This window comes from Pimephales promelas, chromosome 3, assembly GCF_988280905.1.
Source record: "Pimephales promelas chromosome 3, fPimPro1.hap1.1, whole genome shotgun sequence".
NCBI lineage: Eukaryota > Metazoa > Chordata > Actinopteri > Cypriniformes > Leuciscidae > Pimephales > Pimephales promelas.
In genome coordinates this window covers 42,658,788-42,683,600 of record NC_142771.1, presented here as the reverse complement: position 1 = coordinate 42,683,600, position 24,813 = coordinate 42,658,788, and the positions used below count along the sequence as shown (strand labels likewise).

Here is a 24,813-nt window from a genome sequence, read left to right as displayed (position 1 = left end):
GCTGGAGACTCGGGGAGGAAAGAGAAAGGTGAATCAGAAACAACATGAGCAGAATGTGGGAGTCCAGAGAGAGCTTTAGGATCCCAGAACGCTCGCCCACAACTTCATGACCATTAGTAAACACACACACACACACACACACACAGACAGAGGAACTCTGCCTACATGACTTAATGCTATCCTGGTTAAAGGTTCCTGTGGGAGCTCACGTACATAAACACATATTCCTACTTACATATCTCTGACTCACAACCATCCATTGGCTAAACTCACCTTTTTTGTGTGATGATCCTATTCTGTTCACACACACATACAGTTTACTAATTGATAACCGCATTCTAAAACCAAGTCTGAGGTGAAGATTCAGGTCGTTACAACCGCATTTACCAAAAACGCACCAACATGAATAACCAAGTTGTTAGTGACTTATTTAATCATGCATCAGAATGTACAAGTGAAACACGAAAAGTTCAGTAATTCACATTAAAAGGTCAAACTAATATATTATATAGACTCATTACATGCAAAGTGAGATATTTCAAGCCTTTATGTGTTATAAAGTTGATGAATATGGCTTACAGCTTATGAAAACCCCAAATTCAAAATTAGAATATTGTGAAAAGCTTTTCATATAAGCCATAATCATCAACATTATAACAAATAAAGGCTTGAAATATCTCACTTTGCATGTAATGAGTCTATATAATATATTAGGTTCACCTTTTTTAAGTTGAATTACTGAAATAAATGAACTTTAGCACCATATTCTCATTTTTCTCTGAAAATCACATGAGATAATAGCCCCTTTTACGACCTGGAATAATAATAACACGACATTTTATGTGTAACGCACTTTATATGTAAGCAAAATCTCAAAGTGCTATAGATAAACATTAAGGCAACAAAGGAGGGGAGGATGTACTGTATATTCGTATATATTGTGCTTATGCCAAAAGATCAAATCCAATGTAAATCTTGTGACATCAATCCGATTGCTTTATTTAACATGCATGTACAAAGCATAATGGGATGTAAAAAGGTGTCGATGTAAACATAGCAATATGATCCAGAAATGCTGGTGTAGTGAAGTTTTTCTTCTTCCACGCAACAGACCAGGAGACTCTTGAGGTATCTTACACGCAGAAGTTCTTTATTGCGTAGCTGTAGTCATCTCAAAGATAGTCTAAGATAGTCTAAGATAGTCTAACTAAGGGAAAATATTCCCTTACAATTTATACATTTAGAGGGGAGGAGTTTACATTGAGGGGGGAGAAACTGAAACAAAAGCAATGTAAAATGATTCAACAGGCATCTCAGTTCATCAGCATAGCAGTTTTCTGTGCCTTGAGATGCTAATCTGGAGAAGTTATATTGAGGAGGAGTCTCTTGAAACAAAGCAAATGTAAATGATTCAGCAGATTACCAGAGACGCTAATCTAATCAGTCTGACCAGCGTGGTCACACTTTTACCATTACAAAAGCAAAGCTGAATCTTGAACTTAATGGCCAGGAAGCGCATAAAGACAAAAGCTAATGTGTGACACCTGGAATGCTTGGCTTAATCTTATTGGCCTCAAAATGGTAAACACGGTATACATTTTACAGTTGAAAATACTGTTAAACCTTAATGAAACATTGAATAAATTTGTATTTCTTCAGTCCCCCCTTTTGAGAGTATTAATAACTCTCACATTATGTACAAATTTAAACACTTAAGTAAGTTCATTCATGTAACTTGTGCTAGTTACAGGCACATACTTATGTTCTGTGTTTGCTTTTTCTGTAATTACATGCTGACACAGAAAACAAACATGCAATTAGGGTCCGTGAAGCTCTTACGGAAAAATTAAACTTCAGTTACATCTGGTGTAATTTTTGCTGAAAGATCAAGACTGTTTAACCATCATGTTTGTGCACAAGAGAGTCAATGCAGCCATCTTCGGCTGTGGCCTGCAACGTTTCCAGCAAAACAAGGATTCTGGAGTCTTCACATTGTGCGATGTCCTGGTGGTTACTACATCTTGATAATGTTGATGGACTGAAGGTTCCGTAAGTCTTTTCTCTGCGTTGTGTATTTTTCTTCTTTACTTTGGTGATAGTTGGCTCGGCAGTGGGTCTCATTGTTCTCTGGAAGTGGTGGCTTCATACGCAGATGAAGACGTCTGTGCGTATGGGTCTTGGGATAGCCATCAAGTGGTATCTGCACAGAGGAAAAAGAAAACAAGAGAGCAGTATTTCTTCAAAGACAAGGGTTGTATCCTGCTGAGTAAACACTGAGTCTGCTATTGTTCCCTCTTTCCCTATTCCTTAATTCTTGACACCTAAAGAAAACACAGTGAGGTGGGGATGGACTAAATGGATGGGGAAGGCCTATGAGGGAATCTTCGCCCAAGGGGTGACCCCCGACGCATATGGCATTTCGGTTCTTCCCTTGGGTTCCTCACTGGTTCGTGTCCTTTTTTATGTCCCTGTCAGTGGGCAGAACTTTGCAGAACACTTTGCAATGTGACAAATGAGACCAAGTTTTTCTTCCTTGACACAATACTGCCCGATCAACATCCCTTGATGGGGCACATGCCACTTAGGCTCTAATGGCTTGACCTGTCCTGTGACATGTGTACTTTGATCTGCATAACCCAATCATGAGTTATTTCTTCTTCATCCTCTAACAAAACATCAGTCGTTGTAGACATCATACGTGAGAATGGGTGAGGATAGTTAAATCACTTTCCCCAATGGGAAAAGGTGACAAAATTGACTTTTGCTTCATTCATTAGAGCTACACTGCATGTGGGCATTTACAGTCTGACCTAACACTATTATTGATGAAAGGCCTGTACTGTAGAATAACATTTAAGGCTGTGAGTTTACTTAAAGCAGTCCCCCAAAGGAAAAGCTGAGACAGTCACTTTCCTTTTGTTCCGTTAAACAAACATAAGTTTTTTATCTCTGTTGTAAATTACTGGGGAAATTAAGCACTCACAGTCCAAATGGTTAACACGTCAACAAGCTGCCCCACCCGTTTAAAGACGTGGGGAATGGCGGCTTCAGAGTAGCAAGCAAACTGAGAAGTTGGGCAAAAAGGTTGCCTTCTTTAAAATTCTTTCTGCTTTTTCTACACTCTCTGCTCCAATGTCCTGGCTGACCACAGTAATAACACCTGCCCTCTCTCTTAGGACATTTACGTTTCTGTGGGTTTTCTGTGCTGACCTTAAAAGAAGCTGCTGCAATTTGTACTCTTGCCTTAACATCAAAATCTCTTTCCCAAGCAGTTAACCTGTCCAGGTTACTTCTAAGAGTTCTGTGAGACCAAGTCAGATCCAAAAATGGCAAAGCTCTTCTGTAGTCAGCTATAAGGCCATCTGACCAGATGCGGACCAGCGGTCCTTTGTCATTGAGTACACTTTCAGAATCATCCACTATTCCACTGTACGTTACAGCTGACTGACAAAACCTCTCAGTATATTCATTCACAGTTTCTTCTTTCTTTTGTACACAGTTAGTAATTCTAGACCAATCTATCTTGGGTCCTAGGATATTCTTTAGGATTTTCAGAACACCTTCTCTCAATTCATCTTTTCTGGCATGTTGCAGTTCAGAAGTAACAGCAGACTCAAAACTGTTGAATTCAGATTCAGTTAGAATTTGAGACATTAACTGTGTGACTTCTGTTAACGACATGTCGTAGAGACGCATTTTGCTGACCAATGCTCTTCTAAATTCAGTGAACTGTGTGCGTGCTGGCGGTAAACTCTGGGACAATCTCTCTATGTCTCTAGGTCCAAGCGTTGTAGCAACAGTTTGGATTTGAACAACAGAAGCACTGGATGGAAAACTTTCTGACTGTTCAATTCCCTGCTGTCTTTTTCTAGCAGCACACACCTTCACTGAATTTACATGCTTATCTGTTACTGATGGGATGTCTACATCTCTTTCAAACAATGCTTGTAAGTCAGGAAAAGTTTCATCTGACTGTTGGTCTTCAGTGTTACATTTGGCTGAGGCCTGGTTATGGCCCACCTTTGTCGTGAAACAGGACAATTGAGTCTGCAATTGTTTGTTCTGTTCATTTAACTTAGCAATACACCTAGCTTGCTCTTGTGCAATGGATAAACTGTATTCTTTGTAACAACAGATAATGGCTTTCACATTGTTCTTGCGAATACTTGCTCCAAGCACTTTTTTACAATCTTCCATCGACCATACTTTTTCTGGGTGAATGCCAAATTTCTTTGTCAAATTCACTCTGACTGACTGAGTCACTATGGAGTCCATGTGCTCTCCTAACAATGACTTAAATTCACTATCTGACCACAATGGAGCGGCAAGGCCACTTTTCTCAGTTGTAGGAACCAACCTAGCATTCGTCTCAACCATTTTGTGAGTTTCTTTGTTATCACACAAAACAACTAACTTTCTCTGATCAACAGAGGCTACACTTGTTTACACAGATATACTGTTGTAAACCTTCTTTGACAGAGCAAAGGAAATCCACAACATTACTAGCACTTTATGCTAATACTTCCCTGTTTGTACAGAGGTTCAAACTTTCATCTCTAAAGTAATTTTTAGAGGGTAACACCACAAAACAACAACAAACAAACAACACAAACTATTAGCATGTTACGCTAATCTTCCCTGAAAGAAAATGGAAAGGATCTTTCACCTTCCAAAACTTATTGTGAGACCACAATAACTAGCACAAAAATGCTAATCCTTCTCTGTGAACAGAGGTTATCACCAAATATTAACACGTAATGTTAATCTTCCCTAAGTTTAGAGGATATCTTCTCTAGCAACGTAGAGGCACTATTCCGTTACACAAAACTTCCCTGACTTATTCAGAGGATATTTTACAACTTCCCTGACTTATTCAGAGGATCCCAAAATATTAACATTTAATGTCAATCTTCCCTGCCTGACAACAGAGGATATCTTTCATCTTTAAAAGACAACTTTTAAAGGATAACTTTAGTTAATCAAACACTACAGCTGCCTGATAACTCTTTCTCTGACGGCGCAGAGGCACAACTTTGGTACTGGTCTGGTTCTTTGAATAGAGTAAAAACTCACCGAATCGTTGCTTGTATGAAAAGATTCAGTCTGGAACTCAGTCAGAAAAGTTCTTTTTGTTCTTGTTCTGGAACTCAGTTCACTTTGTTGATCTTGTTCTGGAACTCAGGTAAGATTTCTCTGTTGAAATCTTTTGTTGCAGTTCTTGATTCAGGTAAGATTTCTCTATCCGGGTCACGGCACCATCTGTAGTGAAGTTTTTCTTCTTCCACGCAACAGACCAGGAGACTCTTGAGGTATCTTACACGCAGAAGTTCTTTATTGCGTAGCTGTAGTCATCTCAAAGATAGTCTAAGATAGTCTAAGATAGTCTAACTAAGGGAAAATATTCCCTTACAATTTATACATTTAGAGGGGAGGAGTTTACATTGAGGGGGGAGAAACTGAAACAAAAGCAATGTAAAATGATTCAACAGGCATCTCAGTTCATCAGCATAGCAGTTTTCTGTGCCTTGAGATGCTAATCTGGAGAAGTTATATTGAGGAGGAGTCTCTTGAAACAAAGCAAATGTAAATGATTCAGCAGATTACCAGAGACGCTAATCTAATCAGTCTGACCAGCGTGGTCACACTTTTACCATTACAAAAGCAAAGCTGAATCTTGAACTTAATGGCCAGGAAGCGCATAAAGACAAAAGCTAATGTGTGACACCTGGAATGCTTGACTTAATCTTATTGGCCTCAAAATGGTAAACACGGTATACATTTTACAGTTGAAAATACTGTTAAACCTTAATGAAACATTGAATAAATTTGTATTTCTTCACTGGCCACACTGTAGGATTCATCAAATCTGCCCATGGGAATTCACGTTTCATGTTCACAGTCGTGAGCCAAAACGTTGCTATGGTTACCAATGCGTCAATCATTCAGTACGGTCACAGAACGAGAGTTTAGGGGATTCACTCATGCATTTAAATGCGGTTTCCGCTCTTGAAACTTCAGAGTTTGTACATGGCCATTGTCTGATTCTTGTACAAATACAAATAGCTGTGCTAGCTAGATTGTCAACAACCAGGTCTGCTGCCAAACAACACTAAGCGATGCATTTAATGTGTAGGATCCCAACACGACGACACTGACTGATGGCATGAGTATGGGGCGAGAACTGTTAGACCAACCAGACTTTACATGTTCATACCCAGACAGCAAACTGACATTGAATCAACGTGGAAACGACGTCTCTCATGACATCGAAACAACGTTGATTTTGCTCATCGAATTAACGTTGAACCAACCTCAGACGCGGCATTCTTCAAAGCTAAATGAAAATCGAAAATTGGTTTGCTTTCATAACGTTGAAACAATGCGTTGATTTCACGTTGATTTTCCGTTAGTTTCGAAAGAATGACGCGTCTGACGTTGGTTCAACGTTAATTCGATGAGCAAAACAATGTTAGATCAACGTTGTTTCGATGTCATAATTCCACGTTGATTCAATGTCAGTTTGCTATCTGGGTATTTCCTAGGATTTCAGAGAGTTTTGAGGAATGCACAGATATAGATATTTAGATTTAGATATATAAAGACGGTGCACTCATGGGAGAAAGCGCAGCGCACAATATGGCGGTTATATTAATATTAATTATATTAATTAAAATATTAATTCCCACCATAGATAAGTAAGCCAATTGTAAGTTGGCAAAGTCAGCGTGTGACATGCGCATTGGCTGGTCCAGCCTGGAAAGTCTATTTTTTTAATCGTTTAGAAAATTGCAAAATTGATTGTTTTGTCATTGGTTGTTTCAAATATGACATTTTATAATAAGCTAAACAGCTTTGGGGAATTTGATGTTTCCCCATTCAGAGAGAGAGGAGCTGAACTTGCAAGACTGAAATAGCTGAGATGTTTCAAAGATGGCCGCCGAGTGGAAATGACTTGCCTGAAAGGGGCTTTGAGTTTATCCTCTGTTTTTCTGCAGTAAGCATTTCATGAGAGTCTTATTGTAGATGGACCCAGCCTCTATTTCACACGTGCTGAGAACTGCTGGGTTTTAGGAAGCCACTTCTAAAGGATTATTACAAAAAAAAAAAAAAAAAAAATCGAAAAAAAAAAACGAAATTATGGTTTTTGAGGAAAACGTGGTTTCTCCAAATAGTGACGTCAATGGGGTTCAACGAGTCGAAGGTCCAAATGTGAGTTTCAGTGCAGCTTCAAAGTCTCGACACGATCCCAGACGAGGAATAAGGCTACGTTCACACTGCAGGGCTTAATGCTCAATTACGATTTTTTTTAAAAATTAGATTTTTTTGCAAGGCCGTTCACATTTCCAATTAAATGCGACCTTTTGCGATGTCCTGTGTGAACGTGAAATGACCCAGAAGTGACCCGGATGCGCAGAAGAGTAATCAACGGTCAACGACGTCACTTGTTGTTTGCGGAATAATTCTTTTTTTTCATATGTTGCGAGCTTTTGTTTTATTATTATTATTGCCACAGCCCATATACAAACACAGACAACAATTATTTTATCGACGGTCAAAGTTTGCACATAAATGTAAGATTTTTCAGATCCTCACCGACCTCGTCGTTTAATTGATAGTGCGCTCCTTGCTTTGTCACCGGCGGCCGCGGTGCGACACTGGTGGCTGGTGTTGCCAGATTGGGTGTTTTTTAGGCATGTTTACATGTGTTTTAGCCAGGTTTTCGCCTGGAAGGCTCTATAGAAATCTGGCACCCTACTGTACGAGGTTAAACTGACAGAGAGCGCACGTTCACAGACACCAGAATGAACGTGTTCACAGTAATGTTCATCAGGCAGTAATACAGTATATGAACGCGTTCAGGCACAACACTGAGGAAGAGACACGTCTGCAGCGGCCCATAACAGCGCAGAAACGCGTTGGAGTTAGCGTGTATTGGCTGGCTACAGGTGCGTGCAATGACGTGCGGGTCGGATATATGTGACCTGGCCGTTCAGAATGAAGTCGCATTTTAAAATATCGGATTTGGACCACATACCCAAGTGGCCTGGGTCGCATTTGAAAAAATCAGATCTGTCATGAAAAAATCAGATACAGGTCGCATAGGGGCAAAAAAAATCGGAATTAGGTCGTTTCAGCCTGCAGTGTGAACGTAGCCTAAGAGTCTGATCTAGACAAACCATCCACCATTTTATAACCAAAAAATAAAGGTTGAAAGGTTACGCGTCGTGTTCCAGTTCAGAAATATAGAGAAGGGTGAAAAACTCCATCTCATTATATCCTTACCTTCAAAATCGCACGACATCGTTGTTTCATCTTTATTTATTTATTTGTTTTCTAAATGGCATTTGACTCAGTCTTCGCACATTGACTTTGTAAACACTCGGTCGTTCTTCCGCCTTCGAGTACATAATGTGTGGCGCATCACAGCTAGTGTAAGACGAGCATTAGTGGTTAAAAAGTACATCAATGTTTATTTTTTACAAAATGGCGGATGGTTTGTCTAGATCAGACTCTTGTTCCCTGTCTGGGATCGTGTCGAGACTTTGAAGCTGCACTGAAACTCATATTTGGACCTTCGACCCGTTGGACCCCATTGAAGTCAACGTTTCTGGAACGTTTCCCTCAAAAAATCATTTTTTTCATCATTTACTCTCCCCCACGTCATCCAAGATGTTCATGTCTTTCTTTCTTCAGTCGAAAAGAAATGACATGAACGTCTTGGATGACGTGGGGGAGAGTAAATGATCAGGAAATTATAATTCTGAAGTGAACTACTCCTTTAAAAGTGTGTGTAAGCACCATGACAGAACAGAGTTAAAACATTATATCAATTGCTATAGTTTTCCCTTACGAAATTTAACCAAGGTTTTATTGTAGTAAAACCATGTATTTTTAGTGTATTGACTACCATTTGAATAACCATATGTATAACCACAACAAAAAAACACAGTTAAAGGATTAGTTCACTTTTGAAAAAACTTTTGCTGATAATTTACTCACCCCCATGTCATCCAAGATGTCCATGTCTTTCTTTTCGACTGAAGAAAAGAAATTAAGGTTTTTGATGAAAACATTCCAGGATTTTTCTCCATATAACGGACTTCAATGGGAACCGGATGGTTCAAGGTCCAAAAGACAGTTAATAACAGTTTCAGATGTAGCTTCAAATGTCTTTAAACGACACCAGACGATGAATAAGGGTCTTATCATGCGAAACGATCGGTTATTTCAAAACTTATTCCAAAAATGTAACTTTTCTAAGGACAAATGCTAGCCTTTCTCCATTCTGTGAGGCGCATTTGTAACGTCACGTAATACGTAATTACGTTCAAAAGGTCACGGGCGACGTAGCCAGAAGTACAGAGTCAGTGTTTACAAGTTGAACGCATAGGTTGAACGTGCAAACTAACTCAAACGCCGTTTACAAAAAATGAATTAAAAGGTAAAACAACGATGTCGGACGATTTTGATTCTGTACTTCCGGCTACGTCGCCCGTGACCTTTTGAACGTAATTACGTATTACGTGACGTCGCAAACGCGCCTCACAATATATTACAAGGCTAGCATTTGTCCTTAGAAAAGTTACAATTTTGGAATAAGCTTTGAAATAACCGATCGTTTCGCATGATAAGACCCTTATTCATCGTCTGGTGTCGTTTAAAGACTTTTGAAGCTGCATCTGAAACTGTTATAACTGTCGTTTGGACCTCGGTTGGACCTGGTTCCCATTGAAGTCCATTATAAGAAGAAAAATCCTGGAATGTTTTCATCAAAAACCTAAATTTCTTTTCGACTGAGGAAAGAAAGACGTGGACATCTTGGATGACATGGGGGTGAGTAAATTATCAGCAAAAGTTTTTTCAAAAGTGAACTAATCCTTTAAATTTGTGAATTTATGTTTTTTTTTTTGGTTTGTATCGTAGAAAAACATGGTTAATTTCCGCAAGGAATCAACAGATTTCCAAATCCTTTACATAAATAACAATTTCATTCAGTCAATAAAATGTTACACTTCGGAGGAAATGCAGTGAGTTTCCCAAAAGCGTCTTGAACTAGAAACAATGCATTACGATGCTTTTGGGAAAAACAGCCCAGGATTTAATTGGATCATGGATAATTGATTACGATTATTATTCATTTGAAGTGTGATCTTTATTACAATGTGCACTCAGAAATCGTTCATAACAAGACCAGTAATATTTATTAAGAAAGTAAACCAAGTTAACTCTGATTGGATCATTTAGTATTCAATGATGAACATTAAGAGGCTTTTAGCAGCGCGAATGTTTGTTTGCGCACACATTGGACACAGATGTGAACCGGTTGGCGCTCCAGCATCTGTGCTCAGGATCTGATGATGATGATGATGATGCTGAGGCGCAGTTGTTATGATGGAAACGGTGAATGTACAAACACTCACATGTCGGGATGAGTAACAACTCCTGCTTGCTCATCTAATACCAATCAGTGATTCAGACCATTCAGACGCCAGTGGAGGCATCACAGCCATTTATTTGGACTTTTTGACACTATGAGCCCTATTTTAAGGATCTGAGCGCATGGTCTTGTCCAAATCCACTTTTGCTAGTTTAACGAAGGGAACGGCGCATGGTCTAAAGGGTCGTCTCTATGGGCAATCTTTTGGGCAATAAACCAATCAGGGTCTCATCTCCCATTCCCTTTAAAAGCCAGTTGCGCTCGTCCATGGCGGATTGGAAAATGTCAGTTTTTATATGACCATTAATGATATAATGTTTCTATTCCAGTTTTAGGGCTGTCAGTTTAACGCGTTATTAACGGCGTTAACGCGAACCCATTTTAACGGCGTTATTTTTTTTATCGCGCGATTAACGGTCTTTTTGTCCTTGCAAACTTTGTAGTTTTTCACATGCTTTTGCAACAGGACGCGGCATGCGTCCGATCCATTTTGGCGTCTCGCGCTCGTCATCCACTCAAAGCCGGCTCGCAAGCCGAAACGTGTGTTTGCTGCGTGTCTGTTGTTTTGTTTATGGTCTAGATGGTCTAGATTGTTTATGGCTTGCGCTTTGGTCGAAAAAGCAAAAAGTATTTTTTTAACCCTTTTATTGATAGACAGTGTTACATTGTGTGAGAGATTATTTATAGGCTATATGTTAGTGTGAAATTGAACACTATTCCAATGTTAGAATAGATAAAAATGTGCGATTAATCGCGAGTTAACTATGACATTAATGCGATTAATCGCGATTAAATATTTTAATCGTTTGACAGCACTTGTTAGCAGTAAGCTAGATCAACGTTAGAATAACATACTGACCATATTCTAACATTTCATCATGTAGAGATAACGTTATATAACATTGATTTGTTTTATGTACATTTGCTCACCTGTCTAATAAAACTGTCAAGTCGTGGCACGTGAAGCCCTGTCTAGTCCAATTTAGTCGTGGACGCTAGCTCTCGGCATCTCAAAAACGCCACGCTGATGTTGATCCTCATTTTAGTTCTCCTTGTTTGTAGTTCTCCATGGTCTATGTTGGAAAGAAACAAGAACTGCGTGCCGCTAAACGTTACGCATTGCGCAGTTGTCCACGTCTGTCGCCATGGTTACGTCATAACCGGAGGATAGCGCGGGACGGCCACTGAAATTTTTCTGAAATAAAAAATCTTTGTAGACTTTTGGGATACTGTAAGTACACAACTGCAACGCTCCAAGTGATTTTTGGGTATTTTATTACAAAATTCGTACATATTGTAGCTTTAACAATATTGTTTCATCGCCATCTACTGGCCTGGCAGCAGAATACCGTATTTTTTTAGCCGTTTAGCCGGACGCTAGCTCTCGGCATCTCAAAAACGCCACGCTGATGTTGATCCTCATTTTAGTTCTCCTTGTTTGTAGTTCTCCATGGTCTATGTTGGAAAGAAACAAGAACTGCGTGCCGCTAAACATTACGCATTGCGCAGTTGTCCACGTCTGTCGCCATGGTTACGTCATAACCCGAGGATAGCGCGGGACGGCCACTGAAATTTTTCTGAAATAAAAAATCTTTGTAGACTTTTGGGAAACTGTAAGTACACAACTGCAACGCTCCAAGTGATTTTTGGGTATTTTATTACAAAATTCGTACATATTGTAGCTTTAACAATATTGTTTCATCGCCATCTACTGGCCTGGCAGCAGAATACCGCATTTTTTAGCCGTTTTCGCGGATCCGTGTGAACGGGGATCATTTCTGCACGCGGAAAAAGGAAAGATTTCTCCGTTCTAAGCATATCATTGTCGTGTAAACGTACCTTAACATCTCCTTCATACACCTTGATTTTCTCCTCTTGGTGCGTGTGAGGGAGTGTTAACTGTAGTGTGAAAGTGTGCTGGCCTCACCTGTTGCTTCATGTCAGCATAGGTCTTCTCTGAGCTGAGCTCCACTTGCTTCTTAAAGTTCTCCAGTGCCTTCTCAGCCTGATGGGCCTGATGTCTCTGACTGTCCCGAACACGAGCCAGCTGCTCATCTTTATCCCTACGACACAAAACACACACAAACTGGGTCACCCCGTGACTGCTACACACACATATCCATGTACTTGCTTCATTCTCAGGAGTAAGAACAGAGAGAAAGGATACGGAAAACACGTCACATAACAGTATCACGTTGTGCTTTATACTTATTGTTTATCAGCTGATTGGGGAAGTGTTTTATGTTGACACAGAAAACTTCAGCCCACAAATGTGTGTCGACGCAAAACAAACAGCGTCTCAAACTCATGTCTGACAACAACGCTGAGACACAACCACCAAAAGAGCTGTCAGACTGCTACAAAGAGCCTGTCAACCTGCTTTCACTCTCTATATACGTGCAAGTGGGAGGCACATCTCGCCCTCCGTTTAAAAGGGGGTAATTACCTTAAATTGAAAGAACAATTCAGCAGGGCCAGTGAAACTACATATTAGTTCTTCATCAAACAACACATCCAAAAAGCCACTGACAGAACGATATCAAAGAGGAAATATGACATCAGACATTTAATGTGAGGAATTGTTTTTGTTACAACGCAAATTTTGTTTAGGGATGCACGATATATCGGTACATTATCGGTTATCTGCCGATATTCGAAAATTTGGCCGATAATTTTAAGCCAATTATATTACTGTGTTTGGGACATGGATTTTAACAGGTGAGATTTTTTGTTTTTGTAATCAGGCTCTCAAAAATGATATAAAATATCGGTTATCGGCTTTCAAATATTAAGAATTATCGGTTAAAATTTTCATATCAGTGCATCACTAATTTTTTAATAATGATTTATAGTAATAACTATAATAATAATGATAATATTTTTATAATATTTTTATCGGTTATCTGCCGATATTCGAAAATTTGGCCGATATATTTAAGCCAATTATATTTGTGTGTTTGGGACATGGATTTTAATGGTGAGACTTTTGTTTTTGTAATCAGGCTCTCAAAAATTATATAAAATATCGGTTATCCGCTTTCAAATATTAAGAATTATCGGTTAAAATTTTCATATCAGTGCATCACTAATTTGTTAATAATGATTTATAGTAATAACTATAATAATAATGATAATATTTTTATAATATTTTTATCGGTTATCTGCCGATATTCGAAAATTTGGCCGATATATTTAAGCCAATTATATTTGTGTGTTTGGGACATGGATTTTAATGGTGAGACTTTTGTTTTTGTAATCAGGCTCTCAAAAATTATATAAAATATCGGTTATTGGCTTTCAAATATTAAGAATTATCGGTTAAAATTTTCATATCAGTGCATCACTAATTTGTTAATAATGATTTATAGTAATAACTATAATAATAATGATAATATTTTTACAATATTTGCATCGGTTATCTGCCGATATTCGAAAATTTGGCCGATATATTTAAGCCAATTATATTTGTGTTTGGGACATGGATTTTAATGGTGAGACTTTTGTTTTTGTAATCAGGCTCTCAAAATAAATCGGCTTTCAAATATTAAGAATTATCGGTTAAAATTTTCATATCAGTGCATCACTAATTTGTTAATAATGATTTATAGTAATAACTATAATAATAATGATAATATTTTTACAAAAAAATATTCCACACACATAAAAACACACTCTCTAAATGAACATCATCAGATCATCCTCTATAACCCTTTAGTTATCGTCTCGTTTAGCATACACATAAAAAACAGACATAACAATAAGAGGAAATTAAAAACAAAACAAAAACACACACAAAAAAAGTTGGGGACCTTTTTTCTTTTTCTACGGCCTCTTTTCTGTGTAATTTTGGTCTCTCTCATGTTTGACATCAAAAGATCTAGAAATTGTTTCTCCCTGACTGTTGTGTAGTCTGTAATTATTAATCTGTCTTGCAACATGAATGCCTTCAGGGCAGAGCAAACACAAAAGAGCCTTCTGCACATCTCTGATGTGGAGCAACCAGCAGACAAAAAAAAAAAAAAAACACTGGAAGAAAGAAAGAAAGAAGAAAACAGGCGTCTAAACAAGAAAGAAACAAGTAAAAGACGAAGCCACAAAAATAGCACTCTCTGAACATTCAGAGCTCCAGAGAGAAGAAAGAGCAGCTCGCTGAGAGGAAGAGAGGGTTAGTTAGTTAGTGCTTCCTTTCTGTGTCTATCGCTCTTTAAGGTTGTTCATACCTTACAATAACACCAATCACATATTACATCAAACACACTCTTTCTTTAGACGCACTCCGCTAGTTGTCCTTTGTTTTTCGATGCAAACACGTATTAAGCTTTGCTGCTCTTTGAGACCCGGCCCTTACTTTGTCTGTGAAACAACTTTACTTACACAGAGTAGCAAAGTGTTGTGAATCATCTCTAAGACTGACAAATTAAATCTATATTAATCTAAATTACCACTGAGATGCTTGATAACTAACATTTAAGCACAACTTTGAGGCAAGAATTGATTTACTCTTAAAAGTGCAGTGTGTAATGTTTATCAGCATCTAGTGGTGAGGCTGGGAACTGCACAGAAAAAAAAACAGAAGTTTCGATGGCTGACGGGAAGTGATGTCGTCGTCTGAGACAGCAGAGAGTAGCCAGTTAAAGGATTAGTTCACTTTTGAAAAAACTTTTGCTGATAATTTACTCACCCCCATGTCATCCAAGATGTCCATGTCTTTCTTTCCTCAGTCGAAAAGAAATTTAGGTTTTTGATGAAAACATTCCAGGATTTTTCTCCATATAATGGACTTCAATGGGAACCGGATGGTTCAAGTATCAAAAGACGGTTAATAACAGTTTCAGATGCAGCTTCAAATGTCTTTAAACGACACCAGACGATGAATAAGGGTCTTATCATGCGAAACGATCGGTTATTTCAAAACTTATTCCAAAAATGTAACTTTTCTAAGGACAAATGCTAGCCTTGCTCTATTCTGTGAGGCGCGTTTGTAACGTCACGTATTATGTAATTACGTTCAAAAGGTCACGGGCGACGTAGCCGAAAGTACAGAGTCAGTGTTTACAATTTGAACGCATAGTTTGAACGTGCAAACTAACTCAAACACCGTTTACAAAAAAAGGAATTAAAAGGAAAAACAACGATGTCGGACGATTTTGATTCTGTACTTCCGGCTACGTCGCCCGTGACCTTTTGAACGTAATTACATAATACGTGACGTTACAAACGCGCCTCAGAGAATACAGCAAGGCTAGCATTTGTCCTTAGAAAAGTTACATTTTTGGAATAAGTTTTGAAATAACCGATCGTTTCGCATGATAAGACCCTTATTCATCGCCTGGTGTCGTTTAAAGACATTTGAAGCTGCATCTGAAACAGTTAATAACCGTCTTTTGATACTTGAACCATCCGGTTCCCATTGAAGTCCATTATATGGAGAAAATCCTGGAATGTTTTCATCAAAAACCTAAATTTCTTTTCGACTGAGGAAAGAAAGACATGGACATCTTATTCAGTAAAACGATATGTTTTTGCGAATATTTTTGTCACCTGTTGCTGACTTTAACTCGCTTCTTTGCACGAAGAACAACATAGTGACGAAACGCGTTTGTCCGGTTAGGGCCACTGTAGAAACATGTCGATGTAAGGAGTGTTTGTAGAGAGAAACAGCTCATACTAAGGTCATAAAAACATAACGGTTCATTATGTAAGCTCTTCACACGCCACTGAAAACATAATAGTTGTCAACAGATCCTCAAAATATTACACAATGCACACTTAAAAAAGTATCAAGATTGATCTTCTGGGTTGTTCAGTATGTAGGTGTGCATTTGTGTGAGAAGGTAAAAGAGCCCGACCGAGGGTGTGTGAGAAGAGCAGACAGTTCGTCACCATCCGTCACGGAAAGAAGTGAGATGAGAAGGACGAATAAAGCACGATCGGGGAACGCAGAGGTTTGAGCTCGGAGAAGAAGAGTGGAAGACGAGCACGCTCAAATTAAAGATCTGCCGTCAAAACCAGAGGAAATCCTTCTCATCCTGCGCTCTTTAAGGGGATTTTTTTTGGGGGAAAAGCAGAAGGAAGGGACTTAAGGAAAGGGCGACAGTGCTTCCGCCTAGCCACAAGTCAGACAAGGAGGGTCAATTTTCCAAACCTCCTTAACCACAGGACGCCTCCAGTGTGGAGAGCAGGATGCTCCGATGGGGAGCTCGTACTGTAAATAAGACTGGAGAAGATGCTGCTAATTCAAACGCTATGGCCACACAAACGCACCCATTCATTTTCATTCAACCCGTCAGACGCCCGCGTCTCTGGAACCTGGGCTCGTGACCCATGAAGGACGCCACAAGAAACTGCACAAAAAATAGAATACGCAATTCACCCGGCGGGGTGTAGATTTATGCTGACTCGGCGATAACACAAGTATAATAATGAGCCATGCATGGGAAAGATCTGAATATATATATATATACACACACACATATGTATGGATTATAAAATAACCAAACCTAAATTATCTTAATTAGGGAATTTCAGCTCCCAACACAACTAAATATGATATGGACGTTTTAATACAATTAAAGCACTGATAAAGATTCCCAACTATCCAAAATCACAGAATATCCTGTTGAAAATGCAGCAGGATCTTTCCGACATCAATTGATATTTACAAATTATCTCGTTGGATGACATATCACTGGCGATAATAATAAGTGTAAGTGTAATTACACATTAAAGAACTGAGTAGCATGTACTTGCTATAGGGTTAGGATGTTAGTTGGTATAGTAATTTCTATATTAACTGCATGTAATGTATAACAAGCGCACTGTAAAATAACAGTGATATTGTATATTTTCAATGCATGCGGGAAGTCGTGTACATACACATGTTAGACTCTCTCTGGACGTGGGCTATAAACACACTGGGAGAGACATATGGATTCCAGGTGGATTACACCTCTCCACGCCAGTGCGAAGCCAAAGGCCGTCCACTCCATGAGCTCATCGTGACGGAATGATAACACATCCAGGCCCAGATCAAAGCTGGGGCCCGAGAAAGAGGCAGCACATTAAAGCCAGAGAGAAAACTCAAAGCTGAAATGTTCAAAAAGAGGAGCGCCTCATATTCCTCTGTCCCCGGAGAGCCAGTCTCGCACATGCACAAATACACATGTCCTTCGTGTCAGAAGTAGCGCGAGCGATTGAAGTGCATCAGAAATAGAACTGGACATGCGTTTACTGTCAGGAATTTGTCGTGTACGCATTAAGTGTAGGCAGCGTCACTGATTATAATGGGTTTTATTGGCATTAGTCGCGTCGTGTCGCCACACTCATGTCTTTTCCATTGTTTTTCAATGATGGACGACATTAACCTTGTCGCTGACTTACATAAAAGGAAATTTTTGAATTATACAATTTAACCAGACACAAACTAGATACTTTAGAAGAAAAAGCATTGTTTAATACAATTACAAATGATCCAACAGGACAAAATATCTTGATTCTTGTTAAGAGTGGGTAGTCCTGGGCGGTATACCGGTTCATACCGAATACCGGTGTTTATATATCCAATAACACAGAGCGCTGGGAACATAGCGTGACACTGTTTGAGAGGGTCATTTCACTGTGATGCACAGCAGTGTGTGTTAGCGTAACGTCGTGAACACGGCTTGGTTAAACTATAATTGATAGCGGTTTCCAATAGATTGGTTCACAATATCAACACAGCCTTTTGGAAAATCAATTTGTGGCTGGCGTTGACATCATTGAATGAACATGAGTATCACAAGTTTTAAAGTCAAATCGTGGCATGGGTGTTTTTATATAAATGTATTTTCTAAGGGAACTGGCTATCTTTAGAAAAGTTTCGATGCTATTTTCATTGAATCTTTCCTGATAAAGCAGCGTTTATGAGCACTGAGCTGTTTTGTGAACAGCCGCTACCGGGGAAACCGTTTTGTGCACAGCCGTTGCCGGGGAAACCGCTTAGTGTTCAGCCGTTACCAGGGAAACCGTTTTGTGTTCAGCCGTTACCAGGCAAACCATTTTGTGTCCAGCCATTACCGGCGAAACTGCTTAGTGTTCCATCGTTACCGGGGAAACCGTTTTGTGTTCAGCCATTACCAGGGAAACCGCTTAGTGTTGAGCTGTTACCACAAAACCATTTTGTGTTCAGCCGTTATCGGTAAAATTGCTTAGTGTTCTGCCGTTACCGGGGAAACTGCTTAGTGTTCAGCCATTACCAGGGAAACCGTTTTGTGTTCAGCCATTACCATGGAAACTGCTTAGTGTTCCGCCGTTACCAGGGAAATCATTTTGTGTTCAGCCGTTACCGGGGAAACTGCTTAGTGTTCCGCCGTTACAGGGGAAATCATTTTGTGTTCAGCCGTTACCGGGGAAACTGCTTAGTGTTCCGCCGTTACCGGGGAAATCGCTTAGTGTTCAGCCGTTATCGGGGAAACCGTTTTGTGTTCAGCTATTACCGGGGAAACCGTTTTGTCCACAGCCGTTGCCGGGGAAACTGCTTAGTGTTCATTTTGTGTTCAGCCGTTACCGGGGAAACTGCTTAGTGTTCCGCCGTTACCGGGGAAATCGCTTAGTGTTCAGCCGTTACCGGGGAAACCGTTTTGTGTTCAGCCATTACCAGGGAAACCACTTAGTGTTGAGCCGTTACCAGGGAAACCGTTTTGTTTTCAGCCGTTATTGGGAAAACTGCTTAGTGTTCTGCCGTTACCGGGGAAACCGCTTAGTGTTCAGCCGTTACCAGGGAAACCATTTTGTGTTCAGCTATTACCGGGGAAACTGCTTAGTGTTTCGCCATTACAAGGGAAAGCATTTTGTGTTTAGCCGTTACCGGGGAAACCGCTTAGTGTTCAGCCATTACCAGGGAAATCGTTTTGTGTTCAGCCGTTACCGGGGAAACCGCTTAGTGTTGAGCCGTTACCAGGGAAACCATTTTGTGTTCAGCCGTTACCGGGGAAACTGCTTAGTGTTCAGCCATTACCAGGGAAATCGTTTTGTGTTCAGCCGTTACCGGGGAAACCGCTTAGTGTTCAGCCGTTACCAGGGAAACCGTTTTGTGTTCAGCCATTACCGGGGAAACCGCTTAGTGTTGAGCCGTTACCAGGGAAACCATTTTGTGTTCAGCCGTTACCGGGGAAACCGCTTAGTGTTCAGCCATTACCAGGGAAACAATTTTGTGTTCAGCCGTTACCGGGGTTTGTATGGAAGAAAAGGTACAGTTGAAAATACGACATCCCGAGGAAGACTTAAACGCAGTGTGTGTTGAGAATAGCGCACTACAGCTGCAAAACACACTAGTATACACACCAGACAAATCTTCTATATGCAACCAATACATTTGTCAAAATCTGTAGTATTCTACAAACATAATTATCCCACAATGCAATGCACTTGACTTGGTTTTCCCTTCTGCGCCAGCTGCGTTCCGGAAATTAAAAACTCCAAAGTGAGAAAATGATTTTTAACGATCACTTACAACCCCTTTAAAGAGTTCCGACGGTAAATGCTTTTGTTAAAGATATATGTTTGCATTAACTTATTGTTTTTTAAATAACCAGCTAAATGCGCAGTGAAAAACTACATTCCCATGAAGCACTGCAAACGATATAATCAATATAATTTTCGCCTTGCTGTCAAAATACTTCAATATTTGCATTTTATTTCATTTAACTTAACATTGTTTCTATAGATATAATCGACAACTTTCAAAATAGGTTTCAGTTACATTTTATTTTAAGGTGTCATTGTTACAGTGTAATTATATATTTCAGTGCTGAGTAATATTAAGCAACTACATCTACTTACTATTGGGTTAGGGTTTGGTTGAGGGTGTGATTATGCATACTTTTCTGTTATTACTACGGTAAGTGCATGTAACAGTGTTACCCAGTTTTCTATCATTCATAAATTGCTTGTCAATCACAATGCATCATGGTTTTGTAGTTCTTCCCCTCGTAATGAACTACAAAAGAGCTGTATTGTTTATTTTCTTGTTGTGATTCAACTTAAAGCTCATGAACGCTTTATGGAGACTACAAAAAAATATAAATAAATAAATAAATAAATAAATAAATAAAAGTTCCGGAAGCGACGCCAACACCCTATTGACGAATGTTAGCACTTTCTAAATGACATGCATGATGAGGTGTGGTCGAGTGAACGCAACATAATCCTGATCTCAGATCAGTAAGTCTTCAAGCCAGTTCATGAATGCCAGACTGCCTGCATGCTGTCGAAATGATTCACTTCGACAGGCTTTGATGGGGTGAAAATATAGTGAAAAAAAAACGCTAAAGGGTTTGTTTTATTCTTTTAAACGTGGATTTGACCCTAAAAGACATGCACTTGCTTATTTGACCCACATTGTTTGGGGTCATGATGGTGTTGATATGCGATTGTTGCGACGGTGAGGACCACCAGGGGTGTGTGTCGCTGAATCACTGTGTGTGTGTGACTCCTGGGTGGGATTACATGTACGTTCAGGGGACGCCTCTTAATCAATGTCATTCCCGGAGCTAAAGACACATGCGGTGACGCACACCATAAGCCCCCCGCTTTAAGTGTGGGCCGATTATTCAACGATGCGGTTAGCGTACGGTACAAGAAAACAACATCTGCATCCCTTTAAAACTTCCAGAGGAAATTCCAAACATGAGGAATTTGTTCTTCGTGCACAGAAAGTTTCTTCCTGCTGCTGATCAGTGTGCTTGTGTGGCGCCCCCTACAGGACGACGCCGATGCTATGCATGTGGAAAGTGTGACTGTGTTGGATTTAAACGCTTTCAGATGCATGTTTCCTCCATTCCTAGCAACAGCCGTCTCTCAATGTGTTTCTGGATTCATTAATTTATAGTAATGCCTCAGAAACATCAGGCATGCGTTAGACGCACATGCATGCAGGCCATAACTCATAAACAATGCGAAGTTTGAAAAACAAAATAGTGCGGATAATTGCGAAGAGAGTAAAAACAGATGAGGGGAATAAAAGTGTGTGTTCTCGTCACATACGCAGCTGAACGTCACGTGCCTGTGACTTCTCCGCGTGTTTGTGGTGTTTAGGTGAGTTGCACAAGCGTCTATTTGAATCAAAGCGGAGATCAGATTCACAATCAAGAATGAAAGCTTCTGCACAGCAACATTAGTGAATCGTTCACTGCCAAGAGCAGTACTACAAATTTCCAATCAAACAGATCTCAAGAAGACGCTCACACTTGTGCTGAGACGAAGGGTCGTGTGTGTTTCTTCAATGCTTTGAGACTTTCACTAGTTCAATTTGTCCAATGACAATGAAGATTTTTTTCTGAAACGTTACAACACATCACATTCTGTGGTAAAAATGACATTGTAGAGATTTCTGGAACAAAATGACGAGCGTCTTCGTCTTGCTAAGGCTAATTACATATCTAGTATTGTGTTCTAAATCAAAAATAAATGAATAAATTAACTTTATAACTAAGTTTATGCTGATAATAACACCATGACTGAGACTGTATGAAATGTATGTGGATATTTGTATCCAAATTAAATGGGTTATGCTTATTTCACTCTTTTTTAACACTAAATAAGTTTAAAAAATAAATAGTAATGCAATCTATACATATAAATTATTTGAAAAGTAGCCAAAATAAATTATTTAGGCATTGAAGTTCAAATACGTTTTTTTTTTTTTACGTGACTTTTATATTAAAACAAAAACAAAAAAGTAGAAAATGAAATAAAAATAAAGTAGAAAATGCATAAAAATTAAAAGTAATAATGTGATCAGAGTTGAAGAAACATCTTCATATTCATTGAAGAAAAACTTAAAGGAGAACTTTGGCGAACAATGAACCTTTGGTCTAATAAAACATCGGTACATAGTCAACCGTTCTCTGAGATTTGTTTTCATGATAATCGAATGTAAAGAGTTTTATCTCTAAAAACTGTTTAGCGTATAATGCTAGTAATGGGGGCATTGAGTAAGTAAAAAGAAATCGCTAGTTTATACCACTAACAAGGCTCAAAATAGCCCCACACTAACATAATGAGGGTCCATACATGCAAAACGAAGCGTTGAGAACTTTGTAAGTGGACGGACCGTTTAATAAGAAGATACTTTATGAAGACAGTTCACTTCGCGAATACGGGCAGGAGCCATCTTAAAAAATAGTTTGATCGAAAAACTGCGTTTGATCCCCGAACGCAGTTCATACAGTTCAGATCACTCAGCACGACGTTCGTGGTTTGACTTATCGAGACTATTTTTTAAGATGGCTCCTGTCTGTATACACGAAGTGAACTGTCTTCATAAAGTATCTTCTTATTAGACGGTCTGTACACTTACAAAGTTCTCAATGCTTCGTTTTGTATGTATGGAGCCTCATTATGTTACTGCGTTAGTGTGGGGCTATTTTGAGCCTTGTTAGTGGTATAAACTAGCGATTTCTTTTTACTTACTCAATGCCCCCATTACTAGCATTATACGCTAAACAGTTTTTAGAGATAAAACTCTTTACATTTGATTATCATGAAAACAAATCTCAGAGAACGGTTGACTAGGTACCGATGTTTGATTAGACCAAAGGTTCATTGTTCGCCGGAGTTCTCCTTTAAGAAACCTTAAAAACATATTACACACACACACATAGATATAGATACAAATCGATTTCAATGCTTCCCATTCATCCCAACTTGATTGGCGGCCCAAATTGCGCCACTGCTGTCAAACAATGTAAAATCTAAAGTGTGATTAGGCTTTGTGTTTGCTTGCCAAAATAAAACTGGGTTTCTGCCAAAATAAAAGCTCAACTGCAGTTTCCGTCAAAATAAATTTGAACATAATATTAAAACATCATTATTATCATTACTAGTATGTAGTGTATTGAGTGTAGTGTTTTAGCACTATATTGCGGCTAAAATTAGGTAAAGTAATGCACACTTTTTCTTTGCTCAGTTTGGGCTGGAGCTCTTAATTGTGAACTCTCAAAGTGCACCAGATTTATACTGTATTAAACCAACAATGTCTGTTTACAAACCATTATGTATTTTTACACCAATATTGTATTAAACTGTCACAGTAGCGGAGTGGCAATCGGGAGAGTCGGGAGTTTTCCCGGTGGGCCGGTAGTGTTACGAGGCCGCGAGGGCCGGCCCGGTCTGATAAAATGTATTTATTGGAAGTTCGCCATGGCCCAAGCTAAGGGAAGAAAACATTTTTTTTTTTACATTTTTTATAACGGAGCATATATTTGCACTAAATGCCTGTCATTACAGCAAAACGACACCCGTCATAGAACAGCCTCAGTGGCGTAGGTCGTAGGGCGTGAAGTGTTCGAATGCAGCTTTTTGATGCGCTGAACGCGAGTTCGAATCCGCCTTGCCGAACTCTCTCTTCTCCCTTTTCCCAACACAGATATGTAAAGATGGAAAATGTAAAACCTAACATTAAGGTCTTTAGCGTTATATTTTGCCAACGAACTAAAATTGAAACCATATGGCGTTGCGCCATTATAATAACTGACATTAGAATAGCATCCAGTTTGTCTCTCGCGATCATCTGGTGTTTTCTCCTAAATAAAAGCTCAAGGGTTTATTTCTTGCAAGTGAAGAAATTAGGACAAAAGTATTTGAATTTTCCTATATTATAGTGTAATGTAGGTTAAAATATACTTTTGAAATACTCATTTTCATTTACATAGTACATTTAGGCTATAAATGGATTTTACAGTACGTCACAGGAATAATTATAAATCATTATTACATTATTATAATAATTGTTTGGCATCCTAAAACACCATTGATAATATAATGCAAACTGAGACTCTCATAACTAAAAAAAATATTTGAGCCCTCTTTATTGTCCTGGTACAAATTAATGTTTTTTCTTTGTTCAACGAGCAGTTCATGGGTCTTAATTTCGATCTCTCAGAAAGCATGAGATTGATGCATTATAACCTTAAAATGTCCAAAATTTTCTTGCGGGGGAGCATGCCCCCGAACCCCCCTAGAGGCACAGAGTCCACCCAACTAGTTTTAGAAAGTACTATGGGAAAGAACGACCATTTATGAGCTTTACTCCAGCATACTAGTACAACAAAGTTCCCTTTAAATCAGTAAAACTGTAAATGCTATTGGCTAATCGTGCCGACGACGAGGGCCGGTGGTCTACGAAATTTCCCGGTAGATTTTTTGGTCCCACTCCGCCCCTGAACTGTCAGGTAGCATGTATTGCATTGTGGGATACCATTTTTCTTGAAGTGTGCAAATGTAGTAGGTCACCCTACCCTACAGTTCATACACTAGGCCCATTGCTAAAATAGTAGTATGGTCTTCCCTTAAACACACCCTAAAAACTGACTCTCCCTGGCTCGGACTCACAAAAA

General features: G+C 39.2%; 1 protein-coding gene across 2 annotated transcripts in view; it reads right to left on the bottom strand.

The window, feature by feature from the left end:
- Positions 1-24,813, bottom strand: part of cep112 (centrosomal protein 112) — a 242,407-nt gene that overhangs the window by 119,830 nt on the left and 97,764 nt on the right. For both annotated transcript variants that reach the window (XM_089128934.1, XM_089128935.1), the window contains exon 18: positions 12,366-12,501. In XM_089128934.1, the coding sequence (XP_088985060.1) occupies positions 12,366-12,501 (136 nt within the window). The remainder of the gene's footprint in view (positions 1-12,365; positions 12,502-24,813) is intronic.